Here is a 14,131-nt window from a genome sequence, read left to right as displayed (position 1 = left end):
GAAAAAATGGAAACTGGATGGATGTTTTTTTGGAAAGTTGAAACTTTGTTTAATCTTGTGCTTTTATTGAACTTCTGTGTTAGTCAGCTGGGAGAAAACTCACTCTTGACGCTTAAATCCCTGTGACATTTGGTTTTGGTAGAGACCCTATTCTAAGCCTATTATAGGCTGAAGGCACACATGCACAGGCATAAAAACACACTCACTGGCATGCACACATTATGAATACTAAACAGAAACTTAGTACCATATACTTGTACAAGGTGAGCCAGGGTGCAGAGCAACACAAAGGGGTTATTCTTGGCGTGGGATGGTAGTATTTGGCACACACCTGAATCTGAACCTTGGCACATGTTTCTTATTGCTCATCTGGACAGAGTAAGCATTAGGAGGCCTGAATGTGAGCGTGCTTCATACATTTGTTCGACAGTCCGGAGGTGGATTGTACTCTCATGCATCTGCCTATCTGCCCATGTGCATGAGCTTGCGATGCTAAATCAATATGCATGTTTGTGTGACTGGGTGCACGGGTGGGTGTGAAAGGACATTAGTCCCAACAGCATGGAGAGCACTGAGGTCCAGGCAGACCCTGTGAGTAACAAAATACATTTATCCAGAGCAATGCTGACATCTCTGTCTCTCCCCTGTTCACTCACTCTGTCTGTCCCTCTCCCTTCTTCCCCTCAATGTCTGTGGCTGAAGCTGTGGGCTAGGCTCCAAACAGTGCACTGACTCACTGCAAACAACACATCAGTGTATATCTGCTGCTGCATGCATCCACATGGATCTGTTTATTCAAGGCTAATGAGCTTAGACTCTTTCTCCTCTCTGTGTCTACCATAAAAGACAACCCAAGAGGTTTTTTTCTTCGCTAAAGCCAAAAGAAAAAAGCACTGTAATATACTTTTCCTTACTGGTGGGCCACTGTGCATTTGCCCCTATTATATTTAAAACAATGTAACAAAGAAAAGCATAGAATTAGCACCTATTATTGCATGCAGTGTGACTCAGTTAATTAATCAAAATTTGTTTTGTCGGATTTTGCTTGTAATTCCACTTCAGCCGACCCTGCAGCAGCACGTTTAAGTGAATATGACATTTTTAAAAACTGGTTTGGCTTTTTGTATGATCCTGTTAATAATAAACATGTGGAAATACACTGAAATAGCGTTGCTTCTCTTTGTGAAAGCCTGTTGACCCAGAGGCATGAGCTCTGGTTTACGTGTGGATTGTGCAAGTTCTCCATATGCCTGAGCTGTTGCTGTTTGCTCCCATGGTCCAGGCAAATAGATGTTAGGTTAATAAGCTATTCTAAATTGGTTGTAGGTGTGGATGTTGGAGTGAATGGTAGTCTGTCTTGCTGTGTTTTCCTTGTGTATGACAGGCAATCTGCATGATGTCAGCAGGGATAGGTGGGATCAGAAATGTTATGGGTCAGTTAGGCACCTCTTCAGGCTCTCACTGATCCAAATGGCATGTTACATGGCAGGAAATGATGGGCGCCGGAAAAATGCAAACAAGATGAGGACATAACGACAGATGTATTTTACAAAACAAGCAATACAGGATAAGAGAGCAAGAAGACTTTGGTATATAATGAATCATTAAGTAAATGGTGCATAGCATATAAATTTAGTATGCAAGCAGCTCAAAATTGCACTCCTAGGACACGCTGGAGTGTTATCCTGCTTTTTAAATAACTATCCTTGAGTTGTTAGTGTCTCGCAAGTTGTTTTTTCTTTAAATCACCACAGGAACCCTCCCCTGAGAACCCATAAGTCAGATGAGAAAATGGATGAAGCTCCATGACTCCATGTGTGGCAGTGTGTGTGTGAGAGAGAGAGAGGGCTCCGGCCACAGAACAAAAGCATCTTTGTGAGTGATTGGAACCACATTTTTCACCCTCCCGTCTCTCTCTCTCTCTCTCTCATATTCACTCTCTCTTCCAGTCACCATATCATTCAGAGACACTGAAACTGTTAAGAAAAATACTCAGATATGGACACTCATACTCCGAGTGTGCCCAGTTCCAGTTTCGCTTCTCTTTGAGCACCCCCTCCGTGTACACACACACACACACACACCTCACTTTCTATGTCTCCGTCTGGGCTAACTTCCTCTCTCAATCTCGACATTTCCTCCATGTGTCCTCCCACCACATGAGATCATCTAGTACGCTCAGAATCCCTTTGAGAAGTGGAGCAGCTCTCTCACCTTTGTCCCCCACCCTAGGCACTAGTTAGCTAAACACAGCAACCTGTTCTTTCCCTGCTGGTTATCAGAGGACTGTAAAGCCTCTAAAACAGGCGTGGGGAACTCCAGGCCTCAAGGGCCAGTGTCCTGCAGGTTTTAGATGTGTCCTTGATCCAACGCAGCTGATTTAAATGGCTAAATTACCTCCTCAACGTGTCTTGAGGTTCTCCAATGAACTAATCATTTGATTCAGGTGTGTTGGCCCAGGGTGAAATCTAAAACCTGCAGGACACCGGCCCTTGTGTTCCCCACCCCTGCTCTAAAGCATCAGATACCTAACCCAAATGAAGTTCAGGTCAGTGTACTATGAAATCCATTCAGAATAGTTAAGAATGATTTGATTGCCTTTGGACCATTTGCCCGTGGTTGAGTCTGAATTAGAATTTATAGCCTCCCTGTATGCACTGCATATTTAATACCAGCTTTTAACGTATAGTTGTGACTCAGCTGATTTAAGAAAATGAGTACTGTAAGCAGACTTTTTCAGCAGGAGAAGAAACTGAAGAAACATTTCTCCTGCTGAAAACGCTACATCCAACAGATTCAGCTTTTTGGGATCAGTGAAAATGGTGATATTGTTGACTTGTTGGCTACAGTGCAGATCATATACTGTACTGTTGCATATGCTTACAGTGAACGGTAATGGACAAATTATTCCATACTTTTAGACTGTCATTACAAGAAACAGTTACATGCGAGTGTCTCACTCTCATCTCTGTGAATTACTGAGATTCTGCTTGTTGCTTGGTAACTGAAAAATAGTCCAACAAGACCATCTTTAAACCAATAAATATTTCTTTATATTTCTTTTTACAATTCAGTTTTTGACCCGATTAAACAAATGAACAAAAATGTGTTAATAATTATGCTTTAAAAGTTGTTACAAATACAGACTAGTTGTTCCCCTTATTTCTGGTCTATGTATCAAGTGTGTGATTTAAGTCCTGGCGGGACAAAAGACACTAAATTAACTTGAAGTGGTCACAGAGATATAAACAGTGCATCTACCACATGAACTGGTTAATCAGATTTTTTTCAAAACTGCCTAAAAGTTTAATGACTTTGCCCCAAAATACTCCTACCAGCATATATGCTATTGCAAAATTCTCACACATTTAAATTTCTACTTAATGCTTTGAGTGCCTTGTCCATTGAATTGGCTTGATTTTCTGTATTTCCCAGAATGTCAAACTATTCATTTGACATAAATTATAAAGCTGTTACCCTTTTGCTATTCCTCTGCACAGAATAAATGGTTTAGGAGAAAGTGTCTGCATGTGCATCAACAAAAAAAACCTCTCTCCCATTATTGTATGCTGACTTGATGGCACTGCTGGAGGTGTGGAATATGGAAGGGCAGTGGGAAATTCATTTGGCTGGTCCATTAGAGCCTGAACAATCCAGTGTACCTGTTCACCTCTACACAATGCTGTCATTAGAACCAGAACAAAAGCAATCAGAAGACTGACAAGGTGTGCGGCGCCTACCACACACTCTGTGACAAATATGTTTAAATAATGAAGAAAAACCTGTTAAATAAGGCTAATTAAATTAACACTCAACACCTGTGAAGCAGCATATAAATAATTGTCTAAATAAAAAAGGAAGCAACGGATATTAAAGCAGTTAGGCTGTACTGTGAATAAAAACAGAAGCAAGATGATTGAGAGAATAACTTCTGTGGCTGATGACAAAAATGTCCCCGGTGCCATTGTTCAGTGCAGGAATTAGAGCAGAAGGGGAAACTGGATCTTTTAAAAACACACAAGACATTAATGGATCCGTGGGCTAATGGCCACCATTCATCCACGCATCCATTTCTTAACTGCTTATCCACTTCAGGGTCACAGGGTGGGCGGGAGCCTAACCCAGGTGTCAACCACTTTCCAGGGTTTTTTTTGTATGTGGTTAATTTATCTGGCACGTGTGTGTGTGTGTGTGTGTGTGTGTGTGTGTGTGTGTGTGTGTGTGTGTGTGTGTGTGTGTTAACCTAACTCTAATTGTACTGTATGATTTTTAGCTGAAAGTTTGATATCACATAAAAACACAAGAATCTCCTCATTAGCACATTGTGATGCTGCAAATTACCTAAGATGAACTCTGAATTTTAATATGATAAAATTTGGGAGAGCACTTATCCGACTCTGTTAAAAACTGGCCTGCAGTAGATGACGAAGTTATGCATGTAAAGCTACAGGGAGGGCAACCACTCAAAATGTGTTGGTAGGAATTATCTCACAGAGACTTTGAAATGCTGATATCAGTACTTTTTTAAAAGTCATCCATTAGCAACATTTATAAATGAACAGCCTCTCTAATATTTTATTTTTCAATTATGTGTAAAAAGTATTTTGACTATTAGCTGGTCTGAACTTAAATTACAACAGGGGTGGAGGATTTATGTAGCATAAGGTACAATAAAGGAAAATCAACCTAAGAATAAAAAGCACGTGCAGTCCCACTTACAGAGTGACATCTGGTCATCCTAATGTTAATTCAACAAGACTCGTTTCTTGTTAGAGTATTGTAATTTTTCCCCCCGATTCTTTTGATGCCAAAACGTACTTAGTAACTGTTTACCAACCTTCATTTCAAAACTGAAAATGGGATTTTTAAAAGCTATCAAACCCAGTCACCACATTGGTTAGTTAGCACTATAAATCTTCATTATCTCTACAAATTAGGCGTCGCTTACACTAAAAACAATAAATATAACAGAGGTATCATACATTTATGGTTTAATCTCAAACTGTTTCAGCATCACCATCACTGAAGTCATCTGAGTGTGTTTATATGACTATGAAGTGTAACATTTTGATATGTTGATTCATGCTGACATGCATTTGTTTCATAAAAAAATGTCTCTCTTATTCATTATTTCTACTTAATACTAATGATGATAAACTACTTTCAAAAGAGCCGGTATTTAGAGCCAGTTTTAATAATGGCACTTGTTATCAGTGTAGCAGATTTGAAAAACAAGTGGCTGATGTCAGTGGTATGTACAGTAAGTACAAGGCAGGAATGTGCACCGCAAGATCTCTTGTTATAACTCTTTAGTCCACACTTCACACTGTGAACATGAATCACTGAGTGTCTAACTTGGCCTTAAAAGACTCTGAGAGCGCCGGAATGAATGATGAAAATCCCCAAAGTGACTAGCAGCAGGACATAAACTAGAAACTGTAAAAATTGTTTGTTTCTTGCAAGGAAAAACAAAGGTTTAGTCAGATTGTGTCAAAGCGCTATACATGGACTTGGCATCTTACCAAACACTAGTAATTAAAAAACGCAATAAGTTACTATCACTGCTAAATTATATTTTTGTTTTTAAAACAGCAGCTAATGAATATTTTCCTGCATATACGGGACTTTTATTGACTTTCATTAAGAATACAAAACGACAGAGACTCCACAGCAAACTAGAGAATGTCATACAGTGGCCTGTTTTATGTTTGATACATTAAAATGTTATAGAGACAATAAAGTAACTGTAAACATACTGTATTGTGTAAGTGTTTTTGAGCATAAATGTTAACTGCATTGCTGCAATTTGGCAAAAACGATTATCTTTACAGACTATTATTAGTGCCAAAACATATTTCTGGGCTCATAATTCCTGATGAAAGCTTGCCTTAGTTAGTCCTGCGTCTGGTTCGGGTTTTGGGGGTAATTATATGACAGTACAGCTCAGCCCAACTACTTTCTAGCCTGGAGGAAGCACAATCACTGCTCACTGTAGTTTCCTGTCCAACAGCAGGAGCAGAAGTCTGAGTCAAGTAGGATATAGAAGGAGTCAGGAGGCGAAACGGGTTGCACGAAGCGGGTACTCAATTTAAGATTGTAAATAAGTTTGGTAAGGTGGTGCAGAAACGCAGTAGAAAGCGAGGAAACCTGCAGCGCAGACAAAGAGATTTCAGCCTTGCAGCGTTAAACCTCCCAACATCTGGTTTGGAGGACGGGGCGAGCAGGAGTGAGAAAGTTTAGAGGCGGAGAGAGAATTATCTCCGCTGGCGAAAATGCTCTGAATTTGGAGTTTAGTTTACCTGCATGAGCCATAGACAGACTTGGTGTTCGTGTGAAGTGACAAGAGTTTGGGGGGGAGATTGGATTGGAAGAGGGCTTGAAGTCCACCTGGAGCGACCAGAAAATGAATTAGTTCAAAGGCCCAGTTGCAAAGAGTTCCAGCCAGAAAGAAGGTAAGAAGTTTTTTCCTGCGGTGTTATTGTTGTCAAAGTAAGTTGCATTTAGATTTTTCAGCCGCACTAACTCAGGCAGAGAAATTATCCTCACGCTGGAGCGGAGCTTGGTCTGAGCATGCAGAGACTCGTGTCGAGAAAGCGCAGGGCAGATATGCAGTGAAGATAACCAGAGCACGTCCGTCATTAGCTATCACTCATATTTGCGTTCATGTTCAATATTTCAGTCTGAATTTATTATGGAAAATGACACTTTATTATTGTTATAAAAAGCTCGCTACAAGTATACATGTTTCAGCTAGCTCTTGGTGAGCGTGCGCTGCAGTGACTTTTCTCTTTTCCCGAAACTTCTTCAAACTTTGTGGCCATGCCGTTTAAAACACTGAGAAACTCACCCGTGGGGGTGGGTGGTTGATGGTGAAGCTTACCAAACTCTGCTTCTTCGAACTTTTTTTTTCGCTCTAAAACTTGGCAAAGGTGGTCAAAACTTTTTGGGAGGCAGCGAGTGCGGAGCGAGCGAGCTACGGGAGCGCGCAAACAGCTGCCCAGCTGAGTTACTTTGGCAGGAAAAGCGCGTGCCCAAACTGGCACGTGAGGTATACGCTGAACTTCCCGATAATGATTTACAAAACTTGCTCCGATGGTCGAGGGCTCTCAAAAACGCGTCTTTTACTTTAAACAAGGAGCAAGTGTAAGCAGTAAGTGCGGTGTTATTGGTTTCCGAGATTTGTATACATGTAGTATGATAATTTGTATTTGTAAAATAGAAATTATGTCTGTTTTCATGAATAAGTTATTTGACTTATACGACTTTTTTTGTTCTTGACCTATTCCTGTCTCTCTACCTCACGTTGCAGTGTTGAAGTGGCTTACAGTGTTATATATAAATAAATACTTGTTACTGTCAAAGCATACTTTGAAGACGTTATTTAAAGCAGGCTGTTATTAGACGTTTCCTTTGTAAACACGCACTGCTTCCTGTGGTGAGGATCCTGCCAAAAGGCGCTGATGGTGGTTCAGCAGTACCTGTAGTCTGTTAGCTTCTTGCTCATATCAAAAAGAAAACGAGAAATCTTCCACATGACTCATCTCTATGAAATTCTTTTTTGGGCTATCTCGTCTCCCTGCTTCAGGCTCAGTCACCTCCTCCCTATAGAGCCAGGCCTACGCCCATGGATGAGGAGAGGAGTGCCGCTGCCATTTCGCGAGAGCCACCTAACGATGGAGACCCCGGTTTGCCAGCTCCACAACCAAGTTTGCAAACAAGCTCAAACGCAGAGAGAGAAAACAGCTGTCCGAGCCCACAGCCCTGCCCTGGTGATGGTAAGAAAGAGGTTGTTGGGGGAAAAAACAAAAGAGAAAAAAAGAAACATAAACATACTCCATGCGTGCCACGAAGGCCCAGTGTTTACAATAACCAATGTTGTCATCTTTGTGGAGGCGGTGTTTGAAAGTAGTGAAAAAGTGAGTTAGTTATTAAAGAGATTAGCCATTTGGTATGAAAACAATGGAGCACGATTATTTGAGAGTGAAGCTTCACCATTTACTTTCATGCATGTGAAGCTTGTTATGTTAGTAGGTCATCCAGAGTGTGTTTGACTGTACAGTAGAACTATTGTAATACAGTTTTCTGAAAACAACATTGGAATGGATTTATTCACCCCAGCGAAAGTGTAATATAGGTTGATGTGAGTTCTTTAAAGTGGAAAAGTCTTGAGTCACTGTGGTGTTTAAAAGTTTGAGACTGAGTAATTAATAATCTCTAATGGTAGACTCAGGAGGGGGCTACACTGTAGGAACTCACACTTTATCCTGGGAAAACCACTGTGTGTTTTTGCTGGATGTTACTGAGATTTATAAGGTCAAAAGCCTTCTTAATGACACAACTGTTGTGTAGTCAGGTAATTGCTGAGACTGGTCCGAGGAGGGGCCGTGCTCTTGGGTGATCTGAGTGGTCAGGACTGATTCAGCGCTATGGAACACTTAAATGGCACAATTAGGCTCCTGGGAATTTGGGAATGAACCTGTGACCCTTTGGCTTTGAGAGATCGGTCATGCTCAGAGGTAACTGACACAGAGGCGGGGAGAGGAAGATGTGGACTCAGCTTCGGGCTGTTTTCATGTGAATGACTCATGCAGAATGAGCCAAAATTACTTCAGTCTCCTCAAGCTTCAATGGGAAAACAACAGCACTGAGTGTACGTAGATCAGAGCGCAGGTTCTATGGGGTAATTAGGGTAGGTGTGGTTAACAGTTAGGGTAGTGTGCAGAGATTTAAGTGCCTTGTGGCCATGGGAACCAGCCACAAAAATGCTTAATAGTTGATGAAAATTTTTTATTTCCTTTTATTTTTTCTGTCTATTTTTTGAAATTCAAGTCCAGACACAACTCTTATCATTACTGTGTTTAACATCAACACACACATCTCCGTTCAATGCTACATTGTGGTTAACCATGACTATAAGTACAGCATCATTTTTAATGATAACTCTTGGAGAGTTTGAGAGTTATTAAATTGAAGGTTTGTGCCCAAACATGTTCTCCCGGCTGTGCTGACTTTACCTCTGTTTGCTCATCAGGAAGCCAGCACAAAGTGTAAATGATCCTTCTTCTGCTAAAGATAAGCTTCTTTTGGCCGTCTGGTCTGTGTGTTTGAGCAGGTTTAAGTTATATAGGTTCAGGCTACTGCTGAGAGCAACAAGGTCATCCTTTTAGCTCTGTTGGACCTTTACCTATCCCTTTGCATCAAGAGTGGGCTGCTTTGCAACACCACAACAGAAACATGGGGCGGTTGCACACATGCGCTGTATCCTTGAGCCTTTCTAGACATTACTCAACAGAGTTGCATGCGAGAAAGTAAATGTCTGAAGCGGATGATTGGACATCAAACCGTTTTTAACCTTCCAGCATTCCATTTCAAAGACCGTGGGAATTTACAGTGAGCGAGTAGATGTCCTGTGACCTGTCCGCTGGATGCTCTTTTAAGAAAGCTCCCTTGACTAAACAAAACAGAGAATTTCCAGAAGTAAGACTGTCTCATGCAGTCAATCTTCTATTGTATGTTACATGCAGGAGTAGTCAGTTTTCCAGAGATCGTGTGCAAAATCAGCCATGTATATTTTTAATTTAGGCTTCAAAGAAAGATTTGACCACTGGTCCATAATTAGAATGGGGGTAACAGCTTCTAGGATGGCATCCTCTGTTCCTGTGAGAGGTACTTAACCAGCATAACTGATGATGTGAGTTTTAGTCTCTTTGCCTTTTTTCTTTTTTTTTTGCCTGTCCCGTTTGGTTCTTTAGCGTCAGAATTGTTGTCTGAAGGCCAACAAAGATACCCAACGGTATCTTTGTCTCTTTACCTGCTCCTTACTAGCCTAAAAATTGTATTGAATTGACTGCTTTGCATATTTTTCACAGATGCGTCAGTATCAGATGTGTTTTTTGCTGCTTTAGCTAGGTAGGAAGCTAGCTTTGAGAGATGGCATCCCCATTCTCATTGTTGTCTTCTGAGCACCGATTAGCATTGATTCAAAGGTGCTGCGCTGCATTCATTTCTGAACACTTTTACCAAGTTATGCAGATAAGACCCTTCACAGTTAAAAAAAAGCAATAATTAAATTGAGAACAATTGATGCTTTGCCACAATATTTAGCACTCCTGTCTTCCAATATTAAAACAGTCTGATTATCTGAAGGTGAATGAAGCTCTCTCAGTCATCACTTGTCCATAAACTTGCGTTATGTGCGTGTTAAAATACATGTTCTTCTTGTTGTTGTGAGTAAGGCTCTCTCTCAGGCATGAAGATGCAATGAAGGAGCCTTTTCCTACCACATCTGAGGCTTTCTAACCACTAGGAGTTCTTGCACTCTATTTTTTCTTCCTTTCTTCTGTAATCTTTACCCGATTCTCTGCCATTGTTTTCTTGGTTCTTTCTCTTTGTTCCCTGCCTGCATGAAGGATGAACTGCAGCCTTTTTTATAGTGAAATTACAATTTTAACAAATGTTATTTGAGATTTCAAATAGCTATCAGCGTCTTAAGATGCTGAAATTTACAGTTTAAGATGACTTCCATTGTTTTTCCAGCACTGATGGAAACAATGGAAAGCAATTTCAATCAGCTGTAGTTAGTTAATGTTTGACGTTATGACCAAGCAAAATGAAAATCTTGGCATTTATTTGGCTGCATTGATCTCTGTGGGACAGAGTTTAAGCTGACTCAAGATTGGTGAATGGGTATAAGAGAAAAACAACTTGTGTGGGTTTTTTTATGTTGAAAAGCAAAATAAGAAAACACCAGTGTTATTGTGTCATTCGCATATAAACAGCAGAATATCATAGTTCTAACCTTATTCTACTCTGGCAGTTGCTTTGAATTATGACCTTCAGGCTTTCAAAGTGTGAGGTACTTCTTGTGTCAGCCTGTGAGTTGTCATAGAGTTTGCTGTCATCATCTGGGTATAGAACTACAGTGCTTAGTCCAATGCAACAATAAATTTGAATACCTTTAAAAAAGCCACGTGAGGCTATATTACCGCAAACAGATTAGATTTTTACTAAAATGATTTACTCTTTCTTTTTCTGTATTTTATTTTTTTAGTTAACATGATTGATAAAATTCTAATTTAACTGAATGTTTACTATGGATCAACATCCAGCAAGTGGCTACCTTTGCATAAAGATAGGAACAAGAGTGTAACAGCTTGCCTGACTCTGTCCAGACATGACAAACGTGCAGTCCCAGCAATTTGCAAATGAACTGAAGACTGAAGTATTAAATCGTGCCTGTTGTTGACTGTTGCTACACGTAATAACAAGCAACTGCTTCATTTATTAATTTATTTCTTGGGGGGTGGGGTGCTTGCAGATACAATTTTTGTCAACATCTGCACATCAAAAAAGCTTGATGAAAGCAAGCAAGTGACCACCTTCTTCATCCTATGCCTCTTCAGCCTTTGTGATCAGCCTGGTGCTCTCTTCTGTAAAATGCACCTTCTGTGTCACAGTCTAACCTGTTTCTACCTATTATTTCATCTCTCTCTGTCTCATACACTAACTCATTCTCTTTGCCCGCGTGTGTAGATGCTATTTTCCTGCTTGTCCTTTTTTAGTCCTTGAGGTTTGTTGAGGCTTGTGTCTAATTTGGTTTCTCACAGAGATTGAAATAAACTCAGAGCAGTTTGAGGCATTTTTATGGCGTTTTTGACCAACGAAAATGAGCGTGCTTTATTTTACTTTACTACCTCACAAACATTTGAGAATGGCTCATTGCTGCTGCTCTGGTGGCCTGCGCTCTTTCTGTTTCTCACACTAATGATTTACTATAGCACTTTCTTTAAATCGTAATCAATCCTGTTGTACAGATAATGTCATCGTGGTATGAGATCACAAATTACAAATTTGAACAAGGGGCTTTTTATTGTGTATGTGTATGTGTATATATATATGTATATGTATGTATATATGTATGTATGTATGTAGCACGATCTGATATTGTCGTGTTGGTGTTGTTCCCAGATCATCATACTAAATGTTGTTCCAGGATCAACATTGCAAGTGACCAATCAGAATGTTGTGACGTCATACTTTTGCGACTTCGGGAAAAACCGCCGTAAAACAAAAAACTGTACTTAAGCTGCGAGAAACAGTCTCTGTTCGCCGATCAACGGACCCTGACCCTAACCCTTTAATAAATGGTAAGCAGAATTGATATTGTCCTTGCAACATTGGAATTTCATAAATGCACGAATGGCTTGGCGCGCAAAAGAATAATGTCACAAGAATGTGATTGGTCAGTTGCAATGTTGAACCTGGAACAACATTTTCATGATGATGTGGGAACAACACCAACAACACGACAATATCAGATCATCCATGTATATATATATATATATATATATATATATGTGTGTGTGTGTGTGTGTGTGTGTGTGTGTGTGTTATGATGCTTGTTTTGTAAGTAATGGTATTATTTATAGTTAAATAGATATTAAAGCAGTTTATGCTTGAAGTCAGGTCACTACCACACAATGAGCATACAGTGTCCTCAGTTATCATTATTCCTCTCTCAGGTTTTTTCACATTTCTCTATTTGCCTCCATCATGAACTCTGTGCTGAAGGACAACTCACTTGTTAAAATGCATCTGGAGGAGAGATGAGTTGTCAAACGACTGATAATCAAGGGAACACAGGTATATTCTTTGTGCGTTATTACCCATTTTCCAAGAAACAGTCATGGGTAAAAACACATGACCCCTGCTTACTAGGGGTGCAACGATACACAAAATTCACGGTTCGGTTCGATACTTTGGTGTCACGGTTCAATATTTTTTCGATACAAAAAAAATGTTCATGCCTTTTTAATTTGTCATTTATTAAAATTATAAATATATATTTTAACTCAAAAGTACAGTTTTTAAATTTAACCCTAACCCTTGTGCGTGTTTTTTATTTTGACAGCGAATGCGCACCTGCGGACCACTTATGTGCAGCCCTGGTTATTTAGCTCGTCATATTGCAGCCACAGAAATTCTTTTGTCCATGAAACCATAAAGCTGCACTTTCTTTTTGCCTTATAGTCTGATTTGTCATAACTTCTCCGTTTTGTGGTAAGCTTTTCTTTGGCTGTCACTTCTTCACCCTGACCTGTCTTATTTGGCTCAGCAGAACTAAAATATATATCTGTCTGTGAAGGTTCTCAGTCATCCAGGTCATCGTAGTCAAATATATATCCTGCTGCTTTTACACACGCACTCACATAAGCTCAGCGATTCTCTGCGCGATCAACCTCTCACATGTTTAAGCTTGCTGCGGGAGATTTCACTTGTCATGTTTGCATAGTAAGCTAACAATTAATAAGACGATGTCAGAGGAATTGGTGCACAAATTATCATCACTCACAGATCAGTGCTGTCGCTCTCTATACACAGTTCGCGCGATTGCAAAGTGAAAGCAAAAAAACAAGAGCAAATTCAAACGCGATTTCAATATGTCACATATTGACAGTGGCTCACCGATGCCAATGACATAATTACCCAGCTACATTTCCGAAAGAATGCAAAAGCATTGACATATATTTTTCCTTCCTACAATAGCCCGACGGGCAGGGCAGAGATAGATTTTGGTAGCCCGACTGGAAAAATCGCTAGCTCCGGGACGTCGGGCTAGCGATATTGCGAGCCCTGTATCTGATTGAGGAATCACTCATCTTTGGAAAAGAGAGTTTATTACAGAGAAATGTCTCTTTCCAAAATAAAAGCTATACTATCCGCTTCTTCTGGGCTATATTCTCAGCAGCATAAGGAGAATCATGTGCTAACAGCTGTCTAAATGACTCGGCTAAAGTTAGTAGCTTGCTTGTTTTTTTTCTGCTTCCACTTGTCTTTGCACTAGGATGATGTCGGCGTAAATGTGCAGTCATATTCGTCGTGTTCCCACTAGTGCTTTCAGGTTAATCTCGTTGAAATGACCTTAACGCCACAACACGGCAAATCTCCGTTAACGAGCTACCGCCGATCGCCCGTGCATGGGGCTAGACGGCCAACACATTAACGAGCTAACTGCGCTAACACACTAGTTCCCACCCATGTAATTGAGCATTGCATGGCACATCCAACATACTGTTTTACTTTAGTCCATGACTCGCTTACCTTCAGGGTCATACGTCACATGAAAACCAAA

At 40.3% G+C, this 14,131-nt stretch overlaps 1 protein-coding gene across 3 annotated transcripts in view; it reads left to right on the top strand.

The window, feature by feature from the left end:
* The first annotated feature begins 2,467 nt into the window (after positions 1–2,467).
* Positions 2,468–14,131, top strand: part of mdfi (MyoD family inhibitor) — a 36,593-nt gene continuing 24,929 nt past the window's right edge. The window contains exons 1-2 of one of the 3 annotated variants that reach the window (XM_085273655.1): positions 2,468–2,548; positions 7,586–7,775. In XM_085273655.1, coding sequence (XP_085129781.1) covers positions 7,625–7,775 — 151 coding nt within the window. In that variant the 5' untranslated portion in view covers positions 2,468–2,548; positions 7,586–7,624. Of the gene's footprint in view, positions 2,549–6,053; positions 6,453–7,097; positions 7,151–7,585; positions 7,776–14,131 lie in introns of those variants that run through there. The other 2 variants (XM_085273653.1, XM_085273654.1) reach the window with 2 other exon arrangements.

The sequence above is a fragment of the Mchenga conophoros genome, linkage group LG5 (assembly GCF_057382185.1).
Source record: "Mchenga conophoros isolate Kocher_MC1m ecotype Shallow Benthic linkage group LG5, M_conophoros_male_GT1.1, whole genome shotgun sequence".
Lineage (NCBI taxonomy): Eukaryota > Metazoa > Chordata > Actinopteri > Cichliformes > Cichlidae > Mchenga > Mchenga conophoros.
The sequence above is the reverse complement of the archived record's forward strand: the minus strand, read 5'-3'. Positions and strand labels throughout refer to the sequence as shown.